The sequence below is a fragment of the Rhagoletis pomonella genome, unplaced genomic scaffold, assembly GCF_013731165.1.
Source record: "Rhagoletis pomonella isolate Grant_MI unplaced genomic scaffold, Rhpom_1.0 Rhpom_scaffold_00003, whole genome shotgun sequence".
Lineage (NCBI taxonomy): Eukaryota > Metazoa > Arthropoda > Insecta > Diptera > Tephritidae > Rhagoletis > Rhagoletis pomonella.
In genome coordinates, this window is record NW_023458557.1 from 72,218,300 (window position 1) to 72,245,941 (window position 27,642).

General features: G+C 33.7%; 1 protein-coding gene across 1 annotated transcript; it reads right to left on the minus strand.

The window, feature by feature from the left end:
* Positions 1-11,942: 11,942 nt before the first annotated feature.
* LOC118736651 (alkaline ceramidase) lies at positions 11,943-27,135 on the minus strand (the record flags this gene model as incomplete). The annotated part of the gene is given in 2 exon segments (XM_036466697.1): positions 11,943-12,887; positions 26,998-27,135. Coding segments are annotated over 2 exon segments (457 nt in total), but the record flags the coding sequence as incomplete, so codon positions are not given.
* Between the last annotated feature and the right edge of the window lie 507 nt (positions 27,136-27,642).

Here is a 27,642-nt window from a genome sequence, read left to right on the forward strand (position 1 = left end):
AGCTCGTTTCCACTTTCGTTTCTGTGGTAATCGTGTTTTTTGCTGGGACTCTTCGAAGATTGAGAGCTTGGCTTTTTAATTTTAGTACGTACATAGTTTATGGCCGAGGCTGTCGCACAAATGGACGAATCTAAAGATCTACGACGTAGAGATTTATGAGAAAGAAAAAATATGCACAGAAGCCAACTATAATAGTACTTTAAACTGTAACTAAAACAATTATTAAGTCACACAATTTAAATAATTTGTGTAAAATCTCATTTTCCTACTTCCAAAAAAAAATTCTGGATCCGCCCCTGCAAACAGAACGTTTTTTACATCTTCGATTGAAATATTTCGTATTTATATATGTAATTAACAACATAACTGATTATTGGTATTTTAACCAGTAGACATTTTCACAATATTGTATATTTTATTCATCATTAAAGAAAATCGATATTTTGTGTACATCACGAGCCGTTTGCTTTTGCTGTTTTTAAGCCATTAAATAGGGTTTCTTAGATAAATATATTTATGTGTGTGCGGATATTAAATTCCTTTTTAAAAATACGTATATACATATAATATAACCCTGTAAATATATATGTATGTATGTTACATACATACAATTAATGTGTTTTTATTCATAGGTAGATTAGAAAAACTTGTTATCAGCAAGCTAGTTTTGTGTAATCGGAAGTGCTGGGAGTACGTTATTTTATCATTGTAATTAGGAGATAATTCAATAAAGTAAAAGCGATTATATATAAATATTTCGAAACTATAAGTTTGTAGTATTTATTACTTAATTAATTTAAAATATCAAAGAACTAATTTTCTTATTAGTAAAGTATTTCAGAGAGTTCAGGGTATTCAGATTTTTTAAGTTAATAAAGTTTTGATTTCTCGTCATTTCTTGAGCTCAAAATTTGTATAGATATTCAGTGTAGCAAGTCTAGCACGTTTGACCTTAGGCGATGCGCTATGTAGTACAAAAAATATTAAAGTATTTTCTGGGTTTCTTTTGCAACGTAGCTACAAGCGATCACTCGGTAAAGTAACGAAATACGTTCAAAGCCACAACACAAAATCGTTCGTTCGTTCCTTCGTTTCTTAATCGCTAGTGTCGTCGTATTCTCCTTCATAAACATCTTCGTGATCTTCGGCTTCGGCTTCGCCACAGTAATCGTATTCGTCTTTGTCTTTGGATTTGTCTTAGGTTAGGTCTGATTCTTAGTATTAGTCTTCAACCTTAGGCACGTCACAATTCACTTTATATGATATTTATTTGACTTTTTAGCAGGGACCATAACCGTTATGATTTTTATAATAAAAATCAAAATTTAATCGTTATGTTGTGATTTTTATTTTTTCGATCATTTTTAATCGTTATTTTATGATTTTTATTTTTTCGATCATTTTTAATCGTTATTTTGTGATTTTTATTTTTTCGATCATTTTTAATCGTTATTTTATGATTTTTATTTTTTCGATCATTTTTAATCGTTATTTTGTGATTTATATTTTTTCAGATTTGACTTAAAAAACAGTTTAACAAGGCATGCATATGTACACTAAGGTGGTCCAAAAATAGTAAAGTCGGAATTGTAATGCTCTCACCCCCTAGGATTGTTCTATATTGGAAAAAGTATACCCCTTATACCTTTCATGAGCATGAAATGGTATTATAACTTTGGTCCGATGTTTGTAAGTACCACAATTAGAAAAGATGGACCCATTGAACACTTACACTTTAATGATCAGAACGTCGAGCTTCGTCGATTTAGCCATGTCAGTCTGTTTATATGCAATCTAGTCTCTCAGTTTTCGAGATATCCGGATGAAATTTGGTAGGTGGGTGTATTCTTATAATGCACTAATCATTTGTCGGAACCAGAATAATCGGACCACTATAACATGTAGCTCCCATACAACTGATTGTTCAGATATGAGATTTTTCGCTATAACTCCTCGATTTAAGCAGTTAGGAACATGAAATTTTGCAATACTTCCGCCCATTTACAACAGAATACTTACAGTGAAAATTACAAAGATCGGGTCACTATAATCTATAGCTCGCATACAACTGATTGTTCAGGTATAAGATTTTTCGTTATAACTCCTCCATTTATATAGATAGGAACATGAAATTTTGCACTGTTGTCACTCATTATCAAAAGAATACTTGCAGTTAAAATGGCGAAGATCGAGTGGCTATAACATATAGCCTCCATATAAGTGATTGTTCAGATGTGAGATTTTTTGTTATAACTCCTCCATTTATGCAGCTAGAAACATGAAATTTCGCAATTCACTCATTATCAACAGAAAATTTACAGTAAAATGAACAAAGATTGGGTCACTATAACATATTTATTGCCTCCATACAACTGGTTGTTCAGATATGGGGTTTTACTGTGAAACTCCTTTGTATGGACAGCTAAAACCGATAAATTTACACAGTCTACTGAGAAAATCGTCAAAATCTATGCTGTTTAAGCTTTACCAGATACCAGTTTTTGCGATATATCTCCTTTATGTAGGAAGCTAATCCCATTAAATTGTGTTACCGGTTTACATAACGATCAAACAGCAGTCAAAATCACAAAGATTGGTGCTATATAAGGTATATGTTACGAAGAGGGAAGCGAGACGTACATATTTGCCGCAATGAGAAGAGAGAGGCCGAAATACGTGAGTGCGAAGAGCTTGAAATGCTGGCCAATAGGAAGAATGCACGAAAATTTTACCAGAGAGTTAGGCGACTTACGGAAGGTTAAAAGACCGGGGCGTACTCCTGTAAGAACAATAATGGCGACCTAGTAACTGATGTCCAGAGCGTACTTAAATTATGGAGGGAACACTTTTCCGGCCTACTAAATGGAAGCAGCACGGAAAGTTGTGGAGAAGAAGAACCCGAGCCTGCAGTCGATGATGACGGAGTCGACGTTCCACCGCCTGACTATGACGAGGTACGTATAGCAATAACGCGGCTGAAAAACTACAAAGCTGCTGGAGCTGACAGCCTGCCAGCTGAGCTATTCAAGTACGGCGGCGAGGAGTTGATAAGGTGCATGCATCAACTCTTGTGCAGAATATGGTCAGATGAACGCATGCCCGACGACTGGAATTTAAGTGTGCTCTACCCAATCCACAAGAAAGGTGACCCCGCCATTCGCGCCAACTACCGCGTGATCAGCCTTCTAAGCATAGGTTACAAGGTCTTATCGAGCGTATTGTGTGAAAGACTGAAGCCCACCGTCAATGAGCTGATTGGGCCTTATCAGTGTGGCTTTAGACCTGGCAAATCCACCATAGACCAGGTATTCACAATACGCCAAATCTTGGAAAAGACCCGCGAGAAAAGGATCGACACCCACCACCTATTTGTCGACTTTAAAGCCGCCTTTGACAGCACTAAAAGGAGTTGCCTATACGCCGCTATGTCTGAATTTGGCATCCTCTCAAAACTTATACGGCTGTGTAAAATGACGTTGAGCAATACCACCAGCTCCGTCAGAATTGGGAAAGACCTCTTCGAGCCGTTCGCCACAAAACGGGGTTTCAGACAGGGGACTCCCTTTCATGATGTTGGAGAAGATAATAAGAGCGGCAGAACTGAACCGCTCGGGAACAATTTACTACAAGAGCGTGCAATTGCTGGCTTATGCCGATGACATCGACATCATCGGTAACAAAAACCGCGAAGTCTGTTCTGCCTTTTCCAAGTTGGATAGGGAAGCAAAGCGCATGGGTCTGGTGGTAAACGAGGACAAGACGAAGTATCTCCTGTCATCAAACAAACAGTCAGCACATTCGCGCCTTGGCACCCACGTCACTGTTGACAGTTACAATTTCGAGAAAGTAGAGAATTTCGTTTACTTGGGAACCAGCATTAACACCGATAATAATGTCAGCATTGAAATCCAACGTAGAATCACTCTTGCCAACAAGTGCTACTTTGGACTGAGTAGGCAATTCAGGAGTAAAGTCCTCTCTCGACGTACGAAAACCACGCTCTATAAGTCACTCATCATGCCCGTGCTGGTATATGGCGCAGAAGCATGGACAATGACAACATCCGATGAGGCGGCTCTTGGGGTGTTTGAGAGAAAGATTTTGCGGAAGATTTACGGTCCTTTACGCGTTGGCGACGGCGAGTACCGCAGACGATGGAACGATGAGCTGTATGAGCTTTACAACGATATGGACATAGCGCAGCGAATTAAAATACAGCGGCTCCGCTGGCTTGGTCATGTCGTTCGAATGGACACCGACGCTCCAGCTCTGAAAGTATTCAACTCGGAACCCGCTGGTGGTAGCAGAGGAAGAGGGAGGCCCCCACTGCGATGGAAAGATCAGGTGGAGAAGGACTTGGCTTCACTTGGCGTTTCCAATTGGCGTCAGTTGGCACAGAGGAGAAACGACTGGCGTGCTTTGCTGAACTCGGCCAAAATCGCTTAGGCGGTTACAGCGCCAAAAAAGAAGAAGAAGAAATTCCATACCTCTGATTGTTTAGATATGATTTTGTATATATTACTGTTTTTGGACCACCCTAGTGTACATATAAATGCCTTGTTAAACTGTTTTTTAAGTCAAATCTGTGCACATTCGGTTTACACATTTAAAAACTAAGAATAACTTCTATTTTTGATCGAAAAAATAAAAATCATAAAGTAACGATTAAAAATGATCGAAAAAACAAAAATCATAATATAACGATTAAAGATGATCGAAAAAATATAAATCACAAAATAACGATTAAAAATGATCGAAAAAATAAAAATCATAAAGTAACGATTAAAAATGATCGAAAAAATAAAAATCATAATATAACGATTAAAGATGATCGAAGAAATATAAATCACAAAAAATGATCGAAAAAATAAAAATCATAAAATAACGATTAAAAATGATCGAAAAAATCAAAATCATAAAATAACGATTAAAAATGATCGAAAAAATAAAAATCAAAGAATAACGATTATTTTTGATTGAAAAAATATAAATCACAAAATAACGATTATACAATGATTTCTAAATAAAAATCCCTCATGATAACGATTATTTTCGGTCCCTGCTTTTTAGCTCACTTCCGCTCTTTAAGGAATATACCAGACTTGAAACATATATAACTTTTATTAACTAAGCAGAGCATAAAACTCAAAAAATAACTATTATTTTTTATCAATTCTCTAAATAATCATTCAAAATTATAATCTAAATAATCATTAAAAAGTAATTACCTAAATCTTTGGAATAAACTAAATGTAATTCAAAAATACAAGTTTTCACGAAAAAATAAAAACATTTTTAGTTCTCAAACACATACTAATTGTGTAAACTAAATAGCTTGCATAAGTGTGAACACGAAATTCGGTTACTCAACTTAAAACTTAATCACCTGTAATAAATTGTATTTTAGAATATAATGTATGAATAACCCCAATATTAGATAGTTGTGAGAAAAAGTAGTTTTAATTAGAGATACAATATACATATGTGAATTTTAATCGTAAACTGAGCAACGCTATTTCGTGTGTTTATATTTACTTAATAAACAAATTGTATATTTTAATTATGAAAAATAAGTGTGTAATTATACATATGTATATATTCAGCTGTGAACTAATTCTGTTATGTATGTGTACATATAAATTATTTGTCCTTTATCTATTAATAACTATAGTATTTTGATCAATCAAAGAACATTTATTATCTTTTGGGACGTTTATAAATATTTTTGTGCGATTGTGGACAAAAGTAATATGCAATATTTTAAGTATCCTGCAGTAAATATTATGTGTACTTGATGTACTATATTTTTGGTGTTTGCTTTGATTTGTTTTCGTCTTACAAATATATTTGTAGATTTTTATGTAAGTTTTAAATTCCATTCGCTATTTTAATCAATAGTATATAATATATGTACTTATGTATGTTGATTTTTAATATTAATAAAATTTTTTAATATCCTATGAAAATTTGCAGAGAGATAACCAGCAGGACAAGTGCACAGGTTTTAACCAACAGTGTTAAAGCTTAAATACGTCCCAGCAATAACTGCTTAGACCGTCTGAATATTTCTTGAGCATTGCTTTCAAACGTTTGCGTTTAGAAAATCACAAAACCAGTTCCAATTCACACTTAAATGTTTGCTAGGATGGCGCAAAACTTATTGCAGTAGTTTACTAGCATCTTATTGATATAAGCTTGGGTTGCTTTACTACGAAAAAAAATAATAATTATAAAGCAGGATTTAAGGAATGTATTACAAAATGTTTTTAAAATTGAGCATTAAATAATACCTGTGCCATCACGTTCATAACAAAGCCATAAGCCGGATTTTCAGTAGGCTTAAAATTAAAAAAAAAAAAATATGGAAAATTTGGGCATTAAAAAAAAGTGTAATTACGTTAAAAATAAAGGCCAATAGGTCTGTTTTTACATGCCAATTGTCCTTAAAACATGTCCTTAAAATATCAACATCGACATACAAAATTAAGACATCCATGAATATTTAAAAATAAATGCGATCTCGCTACCCGAGTGAGAAAAAAATTATTTTTTGAGCAACTGTAACTCAGCGAGTTTATGAATTTATGAATAAGTAGCAATAGTATGAGAAATTTATTAGATTTCAAGACAAAATTTCGTAAACTTTTTGGGATTTTGACAATACATTTTCAATTTTTTCAAACCCTGGTAGCGACCCCTAAAGATTTGTTTAAAATTTTGAAATTTTCATGATTGTATTTATTTCGCACGTAGAACAAAATATACGGGTTTCGCCATACAAAGTGTATAAGTTGATATTCTTAAGCACTACCCTAATGTACATATGTACATGTACACGATAAGATTGCTTGTGATAATTCAATTTTTTTTTACATTTTTTTCTGGAAGGAATCGAGGATTACTTAGTCTTAAGGGTAGAGAGGCTGTTCAAAAAATGAGTGGCCGAGATATGTTCAATTGTTTGAATCTTGGCCTTTCTTATGAATAACTACATTTGTATGTAATAATTTTAACAATCAATTATCTTCATAAATGTCATAAAATATATTTTGAGCATTTACCAATTACATGTACATATTTAGTAAGTACTACCCAACACGATTATCCCCCAAATGAAAAACACGTTTCCTTCTAGAAGATCTTAAACTATGTCTTTGGCTTTGCAGTCTATGTTAACGATAAGAGAGCAGAAAATAGGAATCAAAATAAGTTTAAAGATTCTACGTGCTTTGCATACGCTATAATATGTAGGGAAGTGATATTTTTTTTTTGACATTGCGTATCAACGCGTTATACGAGTATGAATTATGCATTACAAGCAATGCTTAAAATAATATGGGTATTCTGGAAGTCTTGCACGGTATAAACCGCTTTTCCTATCGGAAATCTTTAGCAACTGTCCAAGACTTCCAGAATACCCCTAATGTAGTATGACCTTCTATAGTGATGCCCTCCAGAACACATGTCCGTTAGAAACAATTTCAGATTTTATGCCGGGTAATTAAGTGAAGTAGTGTTTGGCCTACGCTTTCCTCGCATTAGTGATGTTCGTCTTGGAGTTTTCGCACAAATGTACAGAGAATTTTTTTAGCAGATAATTATACTCGGATGTTAATCGTCGTTAAAGATATTTTACACTTTATGAAAAAAAAATAGTTATTGTAAATTGGGTACTATAAAGATGACAAGAAAAAGTCGATTTAGTTACTCAGCGAAAAATTGTCAAAACATACATTGGCGATCAAAACGGAGTGCATGGTGTTTTTTTTTTAAGGCATATTCACAATGTTTTCCAAGTTAAAGTTTTTTTTTTAATATTGTTCTTGCTCAAACCAAAACCATATAAATCAAACATTATACAAAATTTATTAAAATTTTGAACTTTGTAATCTGAATTTTTAGAAAAGTTTCTGATATGCAGCTATGTATTTAGATATACATATAGCTCATGAAATTCGAGCAAAATAAGTTATGTTTGAAGCGGCTAAAAATCGTATTGCTTAATCTTTTTTTTTTTTTGCTGACGGATTTATGCACTATTTGTGGTATAAACATGAATTTCTGGTGGAAAAAATGACCAGGACCGTTCGCATAAAAATTAAAAAAAAATTGCATGAACAATATTTAAAAAAATTTAAAAACAATTTTAACTTGGTATCAGGTAGGGAACGAGTAATAAGAAAAAAGATATATATATGAAATGTAGATATTAACTTCGCTAGTGACAGTAATACTCACAACCGATCGACTCATACCCTTGGGTATCTGAGTCGGTAATGCACATAGCTGAACACAAATTATGGACTCATAAATATTTCTAGATTTACAATTTGATCAGAGGTGAGTTTTTTAGGTTATCGTCTGCGAAGTACTCAGCAGTCAGGTCCTTACCAATAATATGTGCATTATGGTGCCTCACCAAAAAAAGTTGCGGTGTTCCCACTGGAATTATAAAATTTATTATATATTTTTAGACTTGCGGAAAAATATTAGGTATGTGAGCGTATTATTTTGATTCTGTTGATACAATTTTCAGACATTTTTATGTAGACTATTTAAGCTTAAAATCTTCTATCATTTAAGGTGATTTTTCGGAAAAATTGACTTTAGTTATTAAAAAACTCGATTTTTGGAAGTATTTCTAAATCGGTCCAGCCTTACGTAACTTAATGTTTTTCCGATATTCATTTATTGCCGGAAGTTTTAAAACATTTTATAATTCCGATGGAGTACCGATTTTTGTTTTTTGTATGGAGCGTGATGCACCCTAATGTATATACATATGTACATATCGTCACCTGAAATGCAAAAACGTGTAACCCACTTTGTCACCTGAATTACAAAAGGCCGTAACTAAAAAAAATCAAAATTCAATTTTCTTAATGAAGATGCATTTCATCGAATTAGAAGTCCCCACATCGTTTTATGCAACAACAAATTTGTTAGTTATGGCTTTTTGCAGTTCAGGTGACGATGTTAGTTGCCCCTTTGGAATTTCAGGTGACGATTTGTATGTTCTATCACCAACTCATTTACTAATTGTTGTAGTGCCAGTCTCAAAAGTGTTTTCAATTTCTGCTGAAGTGATCCTTGACCAGCGTAAAATCTGGCTATATCCGGCTACGTCCTGGGAACGCTTATTTACTAGCCATTAACTGTTGCTACTGGAAAGTGTTCGAAGTGCATATCACCAAATCATTGCAGAAGGCCCTAAGTAAAATATCGCTACCTAAAGGGGAAAGGTGACAAGTCCACCTTTTTTTCAAAATTTGGTTTTTGATGCAGAATGACAGATAATGCGCAACTACATCGATTTTTCGTCTCTTCTGAACAATTTCAAAAAAATGGACTTGGCACACTTTCACCTTTAATATGCTTACTCTCAGAAACACCACTGCACTGAAATTCAGAGCAATATCTTAAAGAATATGGGGCGTATTCATAGTTAAAGTTAAGTTGATAGGCTGACTTCCAAAACGTCAATTGCATACGTACTAAGTTTAATGTTCCATAACGCCGAACTACAAATGGTTGACAATGTATTCTCATGCAAAACGCATTCGAAAAGTTATCGAAACGTATCGCTGTAGCAATCAGCGCATCACTAACAAAGTTGAAGCTTCGTTTGTTTTTGGTTGCTATTGGTGTTGTGAAAATAGGTTTGTTCCACACGAACCCGCGGGATCCCGCCGGTGCCCAAAGCAGCCCAGAAAGCGTTCCTCACGCTAGAAAACTGGGTAATAGAGAGCGAATACCTTCCACTTTTGGAACATAAATGTCTTCTTCTTCGTATCCGAAACAGCCCGAACTTTTTTCCGGGCAGAAATGTGCAAAAAGTTCATCATTGTTTAGAGCTGATTTGTTGATTCCGGACACGAAATGTGGTTTTTGCGTTCCTCACGCACTGGGCACTTTTGGCATGTGTTGACACATTTTTGGGACTTATGAGAGAATAACTTATTACGCTCTAAATACCGAAACAGCCGGGAAAGCGTGTGGAACAAACCTAATGGAAAATTCCAAAAGGATGTTCAATGTTATATTAAATATTCAAAAATGCAATCCCTGTAGGGAACTCAACTAACTATAAATGCACTATAAGTTCACTATTTTTCCACTAGGGGTGACTATGCCTACTTTACGTTGCTTTCAGCGGACTACTTCCGCATGATGTCGCAAAATAGTCAGTTTGTTTTCAGCTAGGTTAGGTTAAGTTCAACTGAAGTGGCCCAATTAATAAAATTTTTTTGGTACTCTCGGTTGATATACTTATTTTAGGTTAACTATTACCTGCATGTATTAAGACCTCTAAAGTTGTGCTATTAACATGCATACATACATACCCTATCGATTGAGCCCTGCATGACTTTGAATAACATAATAAGTTGGTCAAAAGCTGGCTATTTGGTAGTCGACTACGAAATTCCCCACAGGGATGTTTATGGTTGCAATGTTTCACAACTCTGCATATGGTCGGTGATACTGCAACACGGTCTATGTCTATTAGTACCCTTGACACTTAGATGGTCTTTTACTGGCGTCCTTAAATTGGCGATTCAAACCACTGTCAAAAATCCTCATGCCCGTACAATTTGTATGAAGCATCCCGCAATAACGCGGCGCTAGCGCCGAGGAAATGGAATTTTCATTTTTGACAGGGCGTTACTGGTTGAAGTTGGGTGCAGAAGACGGAAAGAAAGAGAAAGGACAAACAATTGAAAAAATAAACGAGAATAAAAACGAGAGGAAATGAGAAAGCGTCAAAATTGCGCCGCGTTGTTATGGGGATAGCGCGCGGTGACACTCCTTGACAATCGCAAACGCAACGCTTAGCGCTCCAATTTAGGGACACCAGTTATGTGCACCAGAATACATCTGTAAATCGTTACACCCTAATAAACGAATGACAAAACTGTCTACCTTTGGCTGATGAAGATGAACGGTTGCCAGAAGCGATCAGATACAGATAACAGATCAATTAATCACCAGAGGTAATAAGTGACTTAGAACGTTTTGCAGTATCACCGACGATATACAAACAGTTTAAATACCGCGGTAAAACAGTATCCAAACATTTAGGTCGTTCACACTTGCCACATAACCAGGCAAGCGTAAACAACCTCATTGTATTGGTATGTTTTGGAAGTCAGCCATACTTACGGTGACCATAAATATGGATACAATATGAAGGAAAATTTTCGAAAAATATGCCTACATATATTTACGTAGAATAAAAATACCAAAAGAGTATTTATGATTCTAAATTCTTAACACATTTTAAACTTTAAAAATGAATCACGTTTTCTTAGTCGATATTAATCTTTTTTTATATGAATATTTATAAAAGTATAGTAAAGTATATTATAATTACAATAGCTTACACGAAAAGTGAAAATCTTTAAACGATCATTTTATAGGCAAATTTCGAGTCGTTCAAAACGAAAACAATACCTTTTTTTTGTTTTTTGGTACTTTTCGCAGTTATTTGTCAAAAATCGACGTCATGAATCGACGTAAAAACGACGAGTTACAAAGTCCCCTTTACAAAAATATATAATTTGTGCAGATTGCGCTCCATAACATCTACATTTCTAATTCGATTATATTTGGCTCAAAATTTACTGTAATGATATATCTTCTTTATCGATTTTTTAAAATAATGAAAAAATAATAATCAAATGAAACTGCGTGCGTATTTGGTTGAAAATCTCACTTTTTTCGACTTTGACGACAAAATGCAAATGGGTCGCCTGTAGCACTAATAATTTTCATTGAAGTCGCCACAAGTTATATATTTTGGTAAGAGGCACATCAATACCCTTCGAGCTGTTAGTCGCTTACGCTGATTGGGAGATTTTTTCATGAGATATTGAAGAAAAAGTACGAAAAGTACCAAAAAACACTTTTTTGAAAAAATTCATCCATTGTCCGATAATTTTAAAATAACGAATAAAATGCGGGCCAAATGCAGGACACTTGGAAAAAATCAGTACATTTTCAGGTTTTCAGGTTTGAAAAAGTACGCAGGATCGACCTTTGAAAAACGGATGGTCACCGTAGCCATACTTAGGGTTAGTTGCAGCTTTTTGGCATATTTTTTTAAAGGGTGGACTGGCAAGGCTTCCACTAATTAAATATCAACTTAATTTAATTTCAATTTTAAAATTGTTTACGAAATTACCACTTTAGGCCCTTTGTAATGATAAGGACGATAGAGAGGTCAATATTTTGTATATACATCGAGGCTATGCAATTATAACTGCTTAAATGTACATATTAATATTTGGCATCACAAAGTACATATTTTGCATCTCTCTAAGCATCAATTATAAATTTGTTTCGCTAATACGATGTATGTATGTATATACTACTGCTTATAAACTATTTTGTCATATATTCTACCGCACTTGTACTAATAAAAACGTTGTAAATTTGAAATACTAAATAATTTGTCTTTTCTATATGTGACTCTTCTTATCTCTTGTGCACCTGTACATGTGTACATTGAGATACATACATTACATACGTAAAAACATATGTATGCGTGTACATATACAATTATAATATTTTATATAGCACTCTTGATGGTCATGCCCGGATTTCGTATACAGATGAATGGTATGCCAAATTCGAAATCATTTTTAGGCCAATATTTTAGCAGCGGTTGTCGTTGTGGCAGCTCGGTTTCGACGTAGAAGTACGCATATAGAACCAAAACGGTATAAGCGGCGATAAATATGAAAACATGCCAGAAACCATGCAGATACGGAAAATTAATTGCTGACCATGCATCGCAGAACATACGATCGTTGATCCAACAGAAGACGGCCACAAGCCAAACGGCCGTACAACGCAAGCCCAATCGATAAACGCGCTGATCTCGCACTCTGAAATGAAAATCAATACGTCGTATGTAGTATCTATATATGTATGTATGTATGTATGTAAGCGTAGTAAAATGACTTAAGAAAATTTACATTGTTGCACATTTCTCTTATATACATTACCTAATTATTGAGATAATGAAATTGTAACAGTTAGCAATAAACAGCTAATTATCATATAAAGCGGCGAACTCATTACATTACGTACTTATTTGCATATTTAGTACATATGTACGTGCCAAGTTCATTTTTTTTCAAAATTTAGTTTTTGATGCAGAATGCCAGGTAATACGAAACCACATAGATTTTTCGTCTCTCCTAAACAATTTAATTAAATGGACTTGGAACCTTTTCACCCTTAGGTGACGATATATAGGTAACAGAGTGACGGAGTGTATACTCCGGTGTTTGATTTTAGACCAATGTTGACCACAGAAAGCTCTTTTTGCGCCAGCCGTTAAAGTCCGTTGTACCAAAATTTTTCAAAGGATTGACAAAGCGTGGCTATGAAGTGGTCATCTATATTTTAGACTAATAAATTGGAAAACTCCATAGAAAATTTCACACTTTACCAGAAATATTTACTTTCGTTGAAACCTTGCCGTTGACGAAATGTAACAGTCTCCTTCGTCACCAATTGTAAGCCAATTCCAGTCCGGAAGCTATTCTTCTCCGACCACCCCAATAGCTCAGACCCAAGATCTTAATTCAGAGTTTTTTTTTGTCGCAACTAAATTCACAAAGCAAGGCGTGCTACATGCAGCCTATTGCACTGTTTTCATGTCCCTTTAATCTTTACGCATAGTTAATCGAGGCAAAACTGTTGGGTGTAAAAGAGGCTCAGTTGCTCGCCTTTCAAACATTGCTACCAAAAAAAAACACAATACGTAATCCTTGCAAAGACGGGACAGAAATGAAAGAAAATACCTAGCATGAGGTTTGTTGAGCGAAGTATTCCAAAAAAAAAATTATTCCCCCGGCCAAAAAAAAAAAAAAAAACAAGTAAGAAAGTCTATGTTCGGGCGGAGCCGAACATTAAATACCCGGCGCAAGTATTAAATATGTGCTTTTCACCTTTCCGAAAACTACCGCTACATGGTAAGTAGGGGTGGTTTTATCCCTAGTTCAAACATCTTCGATAGAACGTTCAGTTAGACATAACGAGATAAACTTATACAGTCATATGTGGGCGATATCACGCCCATTTTCCAAAATTCAAAATAATGTTACTTCTTTTCAAGGGATTGTTGTTAGTATCAATGTTGTTTAAGTTAGCATCCTTAAATTTCGGAAATAACGAAGTTTAAAGCATTTCTGAAATTTACCGTTATATGAAAAATGGCTGTAATTTTAGTCCAATTTCAATAATTTTTCACGTTTTTCTTTTATGCGGCAAACACAATAACCATACCGAATACCGAGTTTGGTACAAATTGGTAGAACGGTTACCGGGATACATATATATCATAATAAGTGGGTGGTGCCACGCCCGTTTTCCAAAATTTTATCATAAACGAATTATTGCAAGCATCAATTTTGAATAAATTAGCTTAAGTATTTACTGATTTATCGAAGATTTCGTATTTCTCTAAATTACCATTATATGGGATGTGGGCGTGGGTATTGCCCGATTTTAAAAATTTTCAGCCATTTGGTATGTTGTACCAAGGGCAATAACTGTGCCAAGTTCGAGAGAAATTGGTGGATCGGTAACCAAGATATACACATGTAATCCAAAAATTTATAATATTCTTATTTTTCGTTAAAAATTATTGTAAATATCAAATTTGAGTGAATAATCTTCAGTCAGTTACTAAAATATCGCAGTTTTTGTATTTCTGAAAACTACCGTTATATGGGAGGTAGGAGTGGTTATTGTTCGATTACGCCCATTTTCTGTCCTACGCCCGAAAGAATTACACGTACCAAGTTTCGTTAAGATATCTAAATTTTTGCTCGAGTTATCGTATACACAGACGGACGGACGGACAGACAGTCACCGCTTAATTTGTTTATATCTATCTCGATTCGTTTTGCCTGTTACAAACAACCGTTATTGGAACAAAGTTATAATACCCTTGTGCACAAGTACGCTCGGGTATAAAAATACAAATTGCTTGTAAGGTGGTACGGTCTAATGTATGTACATATTTACCTTATTAAAAGCGCTTTCGATTTGTTTGTCAATATGTCTGTACTTACAATGTATATGTAGAAGAAAAGTTTGCACCGATTTCCTTACTGATTGAATTGAGGAGTAGCAATAAATTAAATTAGGGTCAATTAATTGCATTCAATATTGGCAATGATCGTTTGTGAGGTCGCGCGACGCTTCAGTTTCTTTCGGCATACATATGTATGTACATAGGTATATTTATGTATGTAGGTAAGTAGTTAATTTAATACTGTAGAAGTGCGAACAATATAAATCGAATGAAAATGATATGCAATTTGTCCATACATATATATATATATATATGTATGTATGTATGCAATACTTATTAAGAAGGGAACTGTGAATTCTTTAGAAATTTAATTGTGATTTCATTTGAAAAAAAACTTTTATTTTTATTATTTTTTCACAATTACTGAGATTTTGTAAGTTGATTTCTTAAATATCTCTAAATCTAATAAGTGGTCTTGTTTTTAACTTGATATTTAGCGCTATAAAGAAAACTATGTACGGATGTATGATGATACATGCATAAATAAACATATCTGCAATTAAAAATTTTACAGAATTTTGAAATCAAAAACTTATTTGTTTTTGTTATTTATGGCCTTATAACATAATATTCAACAATTTTATTGAGCTTGAGGCTATTTTCAAAAAGAAAATTTTGGAACCAAAAAACAATTTACAATTTGGTAGCCAGTAGTCTTACCCACTGAGCTAAGTTCGCCACGTAAACTGTTGTTTCTTTTTCCATTTTTTTCATGTGTTAAGCCAACTGCAATCAAGCGCAACTATTTCGATGCTATTTACACTTGACTATGTGGTTGATGGTTTTGTTGGTTTTTTGTTAATATGTAATTCTATTTTTAGAATGTTTAACTTTAAGGTGTGCTCGTCCTTAAGTTATTTGTTTTTGTTATTTATGGCCCTATAACAATTATATTCAACAGTTTTATTGAGCTTGAGACCGTTTTTAATGAAAATTTTTGCGAAAAAAACAACAATTTAAAAACTTATACATATTAATTTTTGGCTACATTTTTTGTGTAACACCTCACGCTAATCATTCAACTGAAACTTTCAGAAGGTGAATTTTTTAAATTATAATTTTTTTTTTTGCAAATTTGAAATAAAAAAATGTTAAACAATTTTTATTTTATGTGAATTAATTTTTAATTTAGAGTTCGCAACAATATTTTTTAAGTTCAAAAAGGTGTATCTTAAAAAAAAACTCTTTCACAATTTCAAGATCTTCTAAGATCAGTTAGAGGCATTTTATAAAAAATATACAGGTTTTTATTTTTATGATTTCATAAATTTCAAAGTTCTTTAACTTTATTATTTTTTGACTTTTTTAATATATTTTGTATACATATAGCGCCAAATATCACATTTAGATTTACACCAGAAACATTTTAGAAACTCATTGAGATATTCAAAAAATAAACTTGCAAAATCTGGGAAATTGTGAAATTTTGAACTTTCGAAAAGAAAATTTGTTTTCCTTTGGCAGAACTTCGTTACAGGATAAAAGAGCTGTTCTGGCCAAAATTCAAAGAAATAAATTTTTCAATTTCGATTTTTACCAATTTGACATGGATTGACACATTTTTTCCAATTTTGAACTAGTATGCTTATGTGTATGGGACGTTGTTTAAAATTTTTAGGGTTGATTGACAAACATAAATAATAAATAAATATGAAATTTGAGCTCGATTAATACATTTTTAAAAACTTTACAGCACAAAAACAAAAACAGATCGATAGCGATTAAACACTGAACTGTTTAAACTCTAAACCCAACATATGAGCTCTCTTTTTTTAAAATTGGAAGGTTTGTATTTGAAACTAAATTTAGTTTGGTCATATATGTAGTCCAAAAATAAAACCGAAATCTTTAACCGTTTTCTTAAACCCCAAATACAGGATAATAGCAAGATTCACGGATTCGTTAGGGCTGTTTTTTATTCTGTTCCCCTAAAATAAAATTCCTTACTAACAGTCCCATATTTATTTTTTTCCAACTTTTTTTAATCATTTATTCAGGTGTTTTTTCGTAGAAATTCACCAAGCTGCCTGCTTTTATTGGCTGTCAAACACAAACTAAATTACGCAGCTTGCTTACCATTTGAGTCGGTACATATGAACTGACCGAACAAATAAATAGTTTAAACAGCAATGTGACTAATATCGATAAGAGTAAAAAAGACGACTAATATTAATTCTTTTTGGTTGTTTGTATTTCCGACAGGATAGCAGTATGATGTATTGTGGAACGATTTTCCCGGTTTCCCTTGTCAAATTTGGTTTTTGGCGTTGTGCCATCTTCAGTCATATTTCGTTCTAATATTAACTAATTATTGAAAGTTGGATAAGTCCTGCCGTATGTATAAATCAAAATAGCTTAAGCCCCTTCCAGCCAATTATTTTGTGCTCTGCTACTGCAGATTGTGATATATGAGTCGATATCTACGTATCAAACCTGCCATAAGAAATTTTGGAAAATTTTGTTTGAAAAGTAACTTATTCCATATGGTATTTTGTAAACGTGGTTAAGTCAAACGTAAAGACTTTTTTATTTTAAATATGGCTTCAATTTCAATGTGTTTTTCTGCGCAAAATTCTTCCAACATTTATTTTGTAAAATTTTATAGTTTTGCAAAAGTGACTTCAAACACAGCAAAAAAAGAAAGAAGCACAATTTCCCAAAAATTTCTTATAGTTGACTTAGGTAGGTGAGATGGATCTACTTGTTTGACAGTACTGTATTAACAGACATTAATTGACAGCAGCAGTGCTGTATTTAAATTTCATCACCATTCATAGAGTTACCATGTGGTTTGCGTCAAAGCTTCCGCCTTCTTTAAGTCCTCGTCTACTGCATCTGACCAACGGTTTCTCGGTCTGCCTTTTAGTTTCATTTCGAACAGCTTTCCTGTCATAGCGCCTTTAACAGCACTGCCATCAGGCATTAGCTCTGATCCAATACTTTTCGTGAAAAATCCTGTAAAACTGTCAAATAGCAATATTACTCTCTGAAGTGAGAGTAAAAAGTGAGTAACAACAAAAGGTACGGGAACAAAAAAACCATTTTTCCTGTAAAAACGTCAACCAGTGATTGCTTGACACTTTTCATGATTTTACCAGAAGAAAAAGTTCGGGTAAAATCTTGCAACTTCATTCTCTACACAACTCTCCAAAAGTTGCTCTCATTTACAGGGTTTTAAAGGATTTCGGAGTACGGGAACATTTTTCCTGCAACTTCCTGCAAGTTCGTGTAAAATCCTGTAAGTTCATGGAGTACTGGACCAGAGCTATTATGTGCCCTAAAATTTAAATTTTCTACACCGGAAATTCAAAAAGTCACTGATTTATCAATACACCTAAATATATATGTGCGTAGTAGCCTCAATGTCTGTATTACCTTAAACTCACATACATTTCTATACATACTAGGTAGATACGTATTTGTATAACAAAAAAAGTGTATCATATTCGTCCTCATAGTTATTTTATTAACGGAAATAATTATCACAAGAAATTTTGTACTATGATCCGGGCTTGTAGATTTTTAGTTGGGATTATTGATACATTATCGCTCACTCATTCGCTGGGAAGAAGTCATAATCCAAACACAAAATAAAATTGAAAATAACGGCTTAAAAATTTCCATCAGCTATTTCACCATAAATACATACATATATTCTACAAATATTTGACGCACACACTTTTGCTAAGTACTATGTTGACCGACCTTTTCCACTAATTTTGGATAGGCGTCCATGTCTGTATATAATAAAAATAAATAAACTTCTTTAAGGCTTGTTCTCACCATATATATGTTATTTTGAAGACAAAGTTTGTCGGTATAGGTTGTATAATAAAATTATCTTCTCATTGGTTCTTGCCGATACTTCAATTAATTCTTCTAAGAACAGACAGATAGTGAAGGAATTTCTATAGGATCCAGCATTAACACCGCCAATAAGTTCTGACCGGAGATCAAAAGATGAAAATAACTGTGATCTGCAGGTGCTATTACGCGCTGGGTATGCATTTGGCGCAGAAACGTGGACAATTAAAAGACTTATGAGGGCTTTCGAGAGAACAATACACCTTAATTAATGAACTACTATTTTTTACTTATGATTTCATAACACAATATCTTTTTACAATATCTGAAATTTCTGAACCAAAACTTCAACTTCCAGTCGGCACGCGTTATCGGCATCTATACATGAAACAAGCTAACACGTATTCGAGGAAATTTTTTTCTTCGGAGATATGATCTGTCAAACTTTGGATTTTTTCGTGATTTTAACTAATCATGTACTTCTTGAAGTCGTTATATCTCGTGTCTGCTCATCGTAGTCTCTATCATCTCAACGTCGTTTTAAAGCTAAAAAACGGGCTTAGCATTGCTATATATAAAATGGTCATGATTGTCCTAAAGCTTTTTGAAGTTGATTTGCATTGCTAAGACAAGTAAATTAGGGATTTTTCTGTAAGACGACAAACCCCTAGCGTGGCAATTGCAGGACTAAAGTTTAGAAGAACGCATATTTTAATATTAATATTTCTGGATAGGATATATATATCGGAATCCGCAATAGAATTTAATTTTTTTGCAAAAACCGGATTTTTCACACCTTGCTAAATACATATCGTCATAACAAATTACTAGGGCAACCAAAAATATGCTCGAGCATGTTTTTTTTTCTTATACTTTATCAAAAAATGCATAAAAAGGAAATGCTATTTGTAAAAAGATAAAGCGTTTTATGCCATATTTTTAAGAGCATATTTCGGCATATTTCGCAGTAAATGATTTTTTTGCATATTTTAGAAACAACTGCTAAATTTAGTGCATATTATTGTTTTTTGTTATAATATTATTGCTAAGACGTCTAATAAGTGCATGGCTTTCTGTTCTGAAAGAATTGAAATCAAAAAAACATATATTTTCCATATAAATGCTGCATTTTGATCCATTGGATGTTGCATCGAGATAAAATCCCCACTTTCTCCTCCACTAGTTACAGCTTTTAAGGAATTTCTGAGGACAACATTGCGAGCACTTATGCGGGATTATCATTAAAATGTTGAATTAACTGCGCAACACTTCTTGTTTGGATTTGTGCTTATTATTTGGATAAAATTGTTTGCCCCTCGAGGCATTGACTTTATGGGCACATATAGAAATTGTTAAGAGAGCTGAAGAAAAATTAAACGCTGTCATTTTTTGTGAGCAATAAACTAAAGTCAGTTTTTAGCTTTTAGCCCAGTAAAATTAGACTTTTTCTTAAAAAAAATTTGTAACAGCAATTTTTTGATGCAGTTTACTTCTATTTGACACGTAGATCATGGATCCACAGTCTTGCCCCTAAATTTAATTTGGCAACATTCCGCCATCTTGGATTCAATTTTTTTTGGTTTTTTTCGATTTTCAAGCTTATTTTGCATTTTTCGTAAAAAAATGGTTATATACAAATATGTAGAGAATTTAAATTCCCACATTTGTTATATGGAAGGTTTTTTAAACATAAAATTGTTTATTGTAAAAAATTAGCAAAAACTGCGAAAAAGTTTTACCTTGACACGGTTTTTGCCATTTTTTGACAATTTCTGTTCAAAATACATAGCATCTTTTCCAAAGATATAGAGAATTTCATTCTCCACAACTTTTGTACCTACATTTGCTGCTTAGATTACGGCCGGGAAAGCGATAAACATAGCGATGTACGGGATGTTCCGTAAAACTCATTTCCACACCTTCACCAGCTTTCATTGAAAAGCAAAAAACGTTGCCCGTGGATTAGGCCTACTGGGGAAACCACGATAATAAAAACGCGCCGAAAAACTCTACTTCTCTAATCGCTATGCTTGGCACGCTCTCCGCCGTGATCTAAGCGGCGTTCAAAAAAAATGTCGGTATAAAAGTTGTGAAGACTGAAATTCTCTACAACTCTGGAATTTCAATATGCTATGTATTTTGAACAGAAATTGTCAAAAAATGGCAAAAACCGTGACAAGGTAAAATTTTTTCGCAGTTTTTGCTAATTTTTTACAATAAACAATTCTATTTGTAAAAAAACCTTCTATATAACCATTTATTACGAAAAATGCAAAATAAGCTTGAAAATCGCAAAAAAACAAAAAAAAAAACATAAATCCAAGATGGCGGAATGTTGCCAAATTCAATTTAGGGGAAAGACTGTGGATCCATGATCTACGTGTCAAATAGAAGTAAACTGCATCAAAAAATCGCTGTTACAAATTTTTTTCAAATTTCCTACCAACTTTGTCTAATTTTACTGGGCTATTTGTTGTATTAAAAAATATTGTAGCACAAATTGAATCCGGTAATTCAATTCATCCGTTTAAGAAATATACAGTGACTGAAATTTCTGCTTTTAAGTTTGTGCCTTTTACATGTTTAAGAATATATTCCGCGACAACAGGCAATCATTTCTTACTGAAAACTTATACGAATATTTTGTTATTTATTGCAACAAAAATATTTAAGCTAAATTTTAATTTTTATTTCTATGCATATGCACCAGTGTTTTTGTGCATTTTTGAATAAAATTAAATAGATTTTTATACAAGAAAAATTGAGCTATTTATTTTTTTAATGCATATTTTAGGCATGTTTTTGATATTATTCGTGACCATTTACGCATATTTCTTATTTTATCGTGCATATTATAAGCGCTTGAAATCATGTTTTTACAGCATATTTTTGGTTCCCTACAAATTACAAAATAAACCATCCCGCCACATATAAAAAAAATATTTTAGAAATAGTGGCTGAAAAACGCCCAATTTTTTTAACCATATTTTTTATAGAGAATTAAACAAGGATTACGATGGTGTAATTTTAAATCCCTTATTTACTGATCTTCACTACGCAAATCAACTGCAAAAAGTTCAACTGTTAATAGCTAAGTTATCTTTAGGTCAAGCATGACCATCTTATACATAGAAATGTTAAGCTAGTTTCTTAACTTTAGAACGACGTAAATATAAAGTATCTACGATGAGCAGAACCCGACATACATGATTAGTCAGAATCACGAAAAAATCTAAACTTTGACAGATCATATCTCCGAAGAAAAAAAAAATAAAAAATTTCCTCGAGTACGTGTTAGCTTATTTCATGTATAGAATCAACAAAAAAAATTAAAGCGAATCGAAATGTCCCCCAATTTGGGTCGAACTTTTGGGTAGGGGCAAATTTTGAAAAATCCCACTTTGACCCTTTTAGAGTGCTCCAATCGAGTCCAAATGTATGACCGACCCCCACTAACTTTGGAGGCCCGACCCACCGATGCCAGTGGCACACCCCCTGGAACCCCCCTGGGGGTTCACCATACAAACGTTTCAAAAAATCGCCGGTTTTGCACTTTACATGAAAAAATCAGCGAAATGCCTATGTTTTTTTCTTTTTGGAGTTTATTTTTCTCTTTAGAAATTTATTTAGTCAGAACATATGTAAATGAAAAAATGAATTTAACTTAGTAATAGAAAAGAAATTAAAAAAAATTATTAGAAATTAGCGTTTTAACAACCCTTTTAAAACCAAGGCATCACTGTGATGCATTTGCATGTCGTAAACATAGTTGTGTGGGTTTTTTATTCAACCGTTTTAAAAAATGAAGGTATCACTGTAACACAATTGCAAATCGGAAAATTGCTTGTGTGCGTTTTTTAAGACACAGCTGCATGTCGTAAACTTACTTGTGTAGTTTTTTTATAGCACCTACTTAAGAAATGAAGGTTGTTTTTACAACCCTTTTTGTGGGTATTTTAAGGCACCTTCTTAAGAAATGCGCGTTTTTTGCAACCATTTTAACAATTAAGGTATCACTGGAATGCACTGCAACCCTTTTAAACAATGAAGGTATCACTGTGACACAATTGCAGATCGTAAAATTGCTTGTGTTGTTTTTTTAAGCCACCACAAGACACAGCAGGTAGAATTGAAATTACCATTTCATTCTTATTACCTCGTCTCGTAGACCATATATAACGCAACAGTTTTTGTGAATGCATTAAGTCGTTGTGAAGAACTCAAAGTGTGAAGTGCTAATTTCAGATAAAAAAAATATTTCAAAAAAAATAATAAGTGAAGTGACCATTCCAAATCAAAAAGTTTACAATGAATCCACCATCCTCTACACCGCAAGATGAAGCAACTACATCAACAACTATCGAAAACCCAATGAGTCATATACCCAAGCATGATGTTACTGTTTTTGGTGTGTCTACTGATTTAACTGATCTTAATTTACCAACCCATCTGGATATCTTGAGATATTATTTTTACTTAAGCGAACGTGTTAAAACAGAACAAAAAAAGTTTTCCCATAAATCATTCACTATTCAAGTACAAGATAAGTTGATTGGAATTTGGGAAAAACTTGGTATGGAAATAATGCTGAAAAAAAGTGTATTTAATAAATTGAATAAATTGCTTGACAAGTATCAAGAGCAAATCAAGAGAAGAAACAACACCCAACAATTTACAGAGTATGTAAAATCTCTGGAAACAATTTTTTACATTGGAACATGTAAATGCGATTTGAAGGCAGCTCCATGTGCATGCGGCTGGGTTCCCGAACGCCTCAAAGAGTTCATGCACGATCAACATAATCAGAGAAGACTAACAATGGATGCATTTGTGATGGAAACTGAAGAGCAAGGAGCAACGTCTATGTCATCAATGCCAACATACCAAGATCCCGATGATTCAACATACGCACCGCCACCGGTTCAAGAAGATATGGATAGAAGCACAAGTTCACAATACACAGAGAGATACGATTGTTTTAACTTTGCCTTGGTATGTGACAGATTTGGTGTGCCTGACAGAGTAGCATCAGCATTGGGAACCGCTATTTTGCAAGATTTTAAAAGTAAAGATAAGCATGGGAAACCTCTCATCATGGATAAATCGAAAGTTCGCAGAGAAAAAGAGAAATGCAGACAAGAAGTGCTTCGCAAACGGTTAGATGATACCAATCTGTTAGCGTTTTCATTCGATGGCAGAAAAGATGATACTTTAACGATAGATAAAATTGATGAGAAGTATCATACTAGGATGGTAAAAGAACCTCATCTTGTTATTTTGAGAGAACCCAATTCTGAATTGATTGGTTACGTAAGACTGGAACATGAAACCGCTGAATACAAAACAACCAAATTAAATGGTTTTTTCAACGATAAAAATATATCACTGGATACATTAATTGGAATATGCACTGACGGTGAGCCAACAAACACTGGCCCACACGGTGGAATTATACGACGATTCGAATTGCTGTTAAAAAGACCATTGCTTTGGATAAATCAACCAGCACTGGACCAAGATCGGCAACCGGAAAACTTGTCAAACTCTTCCGGTAAGTTATTGCTATCACTCATTTATTATAATTGTCAACCATTTTTAATTATTTTATTATTATGTATTTTCAGGTGGTGGACGGCTTCCAGAAAATTGAGTTGCAAAATATGCCCCCTGCTCCAGAAAAAATTGAATTTTCCACCGATTCGAAGTACTTATACGACATGGCCCATGCAATTTCTAGCGGCGTGGTTCCGGTGGATCTGGGTAACATCAAACCAGGGAAAATTGTACATTCTCGGTGGCTCACCAAGGCCGCTAGATTATTGCGATTATATGTGACAACGGAAAATCCAGATGCAAATTTAAGAATTCTGGTTGAATTTATAATTAAATGTTATGTGCCAATGTACTTCAATATCAAGTATTACAGCTCTGTCATGTACGGCAGTGCATTATTTTTCAAGTTCATTGGTTGGTCACGATTTCTAGAGCCTCGTTTACGCAAAATTGTCAATCAAGTAATTAAAGATAATTCATATTATGCGCATTCGGAAAATATCATGTTATCAATGTTGTTTGATGATAGCAAAGAAAAGCGCGACTGTGCCATCAAGAAAATTCTACGCTATCGAACCGATGTTGACGAGCCAATGGAACTTAGAGTTTATAAAAAACCAGATATAAACTTTAATTGCACAAGTTATACGGAAATGATCAATTTGAATGATATAAATATCGTATTTGAACCACCATTCACGCGAAGCATTCCGTACGATACATTGTAAGAATATTTAAATCAAGATGATCCACCGTTTAATGATCCAAAAATTCCATCACACATACAAGGAACGGAACGACATGTTCAATTGCTAGCTAGCGTTTCCAAACGGGTTATACCGGAAAATGTAGAGGCTGTTATGGCGACGACATTAGAGAGCCGTGCGAAATTGCCCAGACTTGAAAGTAAAAAAGACTTCAAACAATAATTTTTTTTAGTTTCTTTTCTATAACTCACTTAAATTAATTTTTTCATTTACATATGTTCTGACTAAATAAATTTCTTAAGAGAAAAAATAGATATTATTATAAATAAATAATAAATATTATTATAAATAAATAAATAAAAATAAAGAAAAAACATAGCCATTTAGCAGATTTTTTCATGTAAAGGCCAAAAATGGTGATTTTTTGAAATGATTGTATGGGGAACCCCCCAGGGAAGTTCCAGGGGGTGTGCCACTGGCATGGGTGGATCGGCCGTCCAAAGTTAGTGGGGGTCGGTCATACATTTGGACTCGATTGGAGCACTCTAAATGGGTCAAAGTGGGATTTTTCAAAATTTGCCCCTACCCAAAAGTTCGACCCAAATTGGGGGACATCAGAATTCGTTTTAGAGGTATGGTTCCTTCGGCAAAGTTTCTTATTTTGATCCCTAGAATACGATTTTCACAGAACAATGAGCGATTTTTTAATCGACCCGCCCTAATAAATACTCATATATGTATGTTATTTAGGTCAAAAGGAAAAAGTTTAGAGGGTATGCGCATTGAATTTCGCAGAAAAAACTCATCCCTTATGATCTGGGACACCCTCATGTATGTACACTAGGGTAGTCCAAAAATTCATGTAAGTAAAGTCGGAATTTTTATGCTTTCACCCCCTAGGATTCTTTTATACCGAAAAGAAATATAATCAAATTTTTATTTTGAAATCAAAAAATATTTGTAGGTCAAAGCTTTCCATGTATTTTATATGGAAAAAACAACTTTTCGTAGAAATGGGGGGACCAATAAAAAATGGTTAGTATGTATTAAAAAATGGAATAACGTATTTAAAATTTGCAATCAGTATTTAGCTCTTAAGATACACTTACTTATGTAATGTCTTTGTAAAGTACACAATTGAATAAAGAAACATCAACTAACTAACTAAACTAACTATAAAAAAATGGTTAAATAAACAATTGGGTATTACTAGTGAAAGTCTTCTGAAGGTAACCTGAGTTTTCCGATCGAAAAATATTTATTTTTAAGAATTTTAAGACATTTCTACGAAAATTTGTTTTTTCCCCATATAAAATACAAGGAAAACTTTGAGCGCTTTGAGCGACCTCTAAATATTTTTAGATTTCATAATACAAAAATAGGAGTATTTTCGATATAGAACAATTCTAGTGGGTGAGAGCATTTAAGTTCCGACTTTACTCTTTTTGGACCACCCTAATGCACATATGCATATATCGGAATAACGTCGGCTGCTTCGTTAGCAATATCCTCTATAGGAATATCTCTGGTATAATTTCCAGGATTCTGGTTCTTATGCATTTCTCTTTTAGTTAACAGCAGAAGCGTAATGAGTTCCTGAATGATGTATTCTGTTCGCAGTATACAATTCAATTAATCTCTCACGCCAAAATTGAAATTCTTAAAAAAAAAGTAACTTCGAAATGGGGGTGCTATAGATAATACCGATACCGTGGTTTATATACGAGTAAGAATGTACCTCTGCGTATTGTGTTCCCAATATTGATTTCAACTGTATTCACTAAGAAGTGTATGTGTGATTAATGAAATAAAAAGCATGTTTACCTTTGTAACTGTCGATACATCATTAGCATTGTTGGCACGCCCATACCCATCAGTACAAACGCGTTAACTATGGGTTTCCAAATTGACAGCACTGTCGCAAAGATTGCCGAAAGAAACATAAATGAACTGAATAATTTCCTATAAGAAAAATTAAATGCATAATGTATACTTATGTATAGGCCCAGGCCAAAATGTTCAAATACAAGTTTATTTAAGCTAATCTATTAAAACACATACATACTATACAAAAGTTCTGCTATAACTAATAAGTAGGACTCGGAATCTCATGCACTAAAAAATCGAAAATAAGTTCTCCATTAGTTGAGATCTAACAGAGGCCTCAATGGCCGCTTGACTATCCGGGAAGATATTCAGATGAATATTTTACTCCTTTCAGACACGTCAAGTCTTGATTTTAAGTGTGCTGTTAGTAAGTAGGCGAAGGAGGTGAGACTAATGTGCTCTTCCCCTCTCTTCTCACCTCCTTCGCCTACGAACCGAGCAGACTTGAAATCAAGACTTGACGTATCTGAAAGGGTCTTTGGAAAAATATATGGTATTTTTTTTTTGTCAAGAGATTCCGCAGAAAATTTAAATGGTTGTAAATCAAAAAAAGCGAAGATATGCAAAAACCATATGCATTTA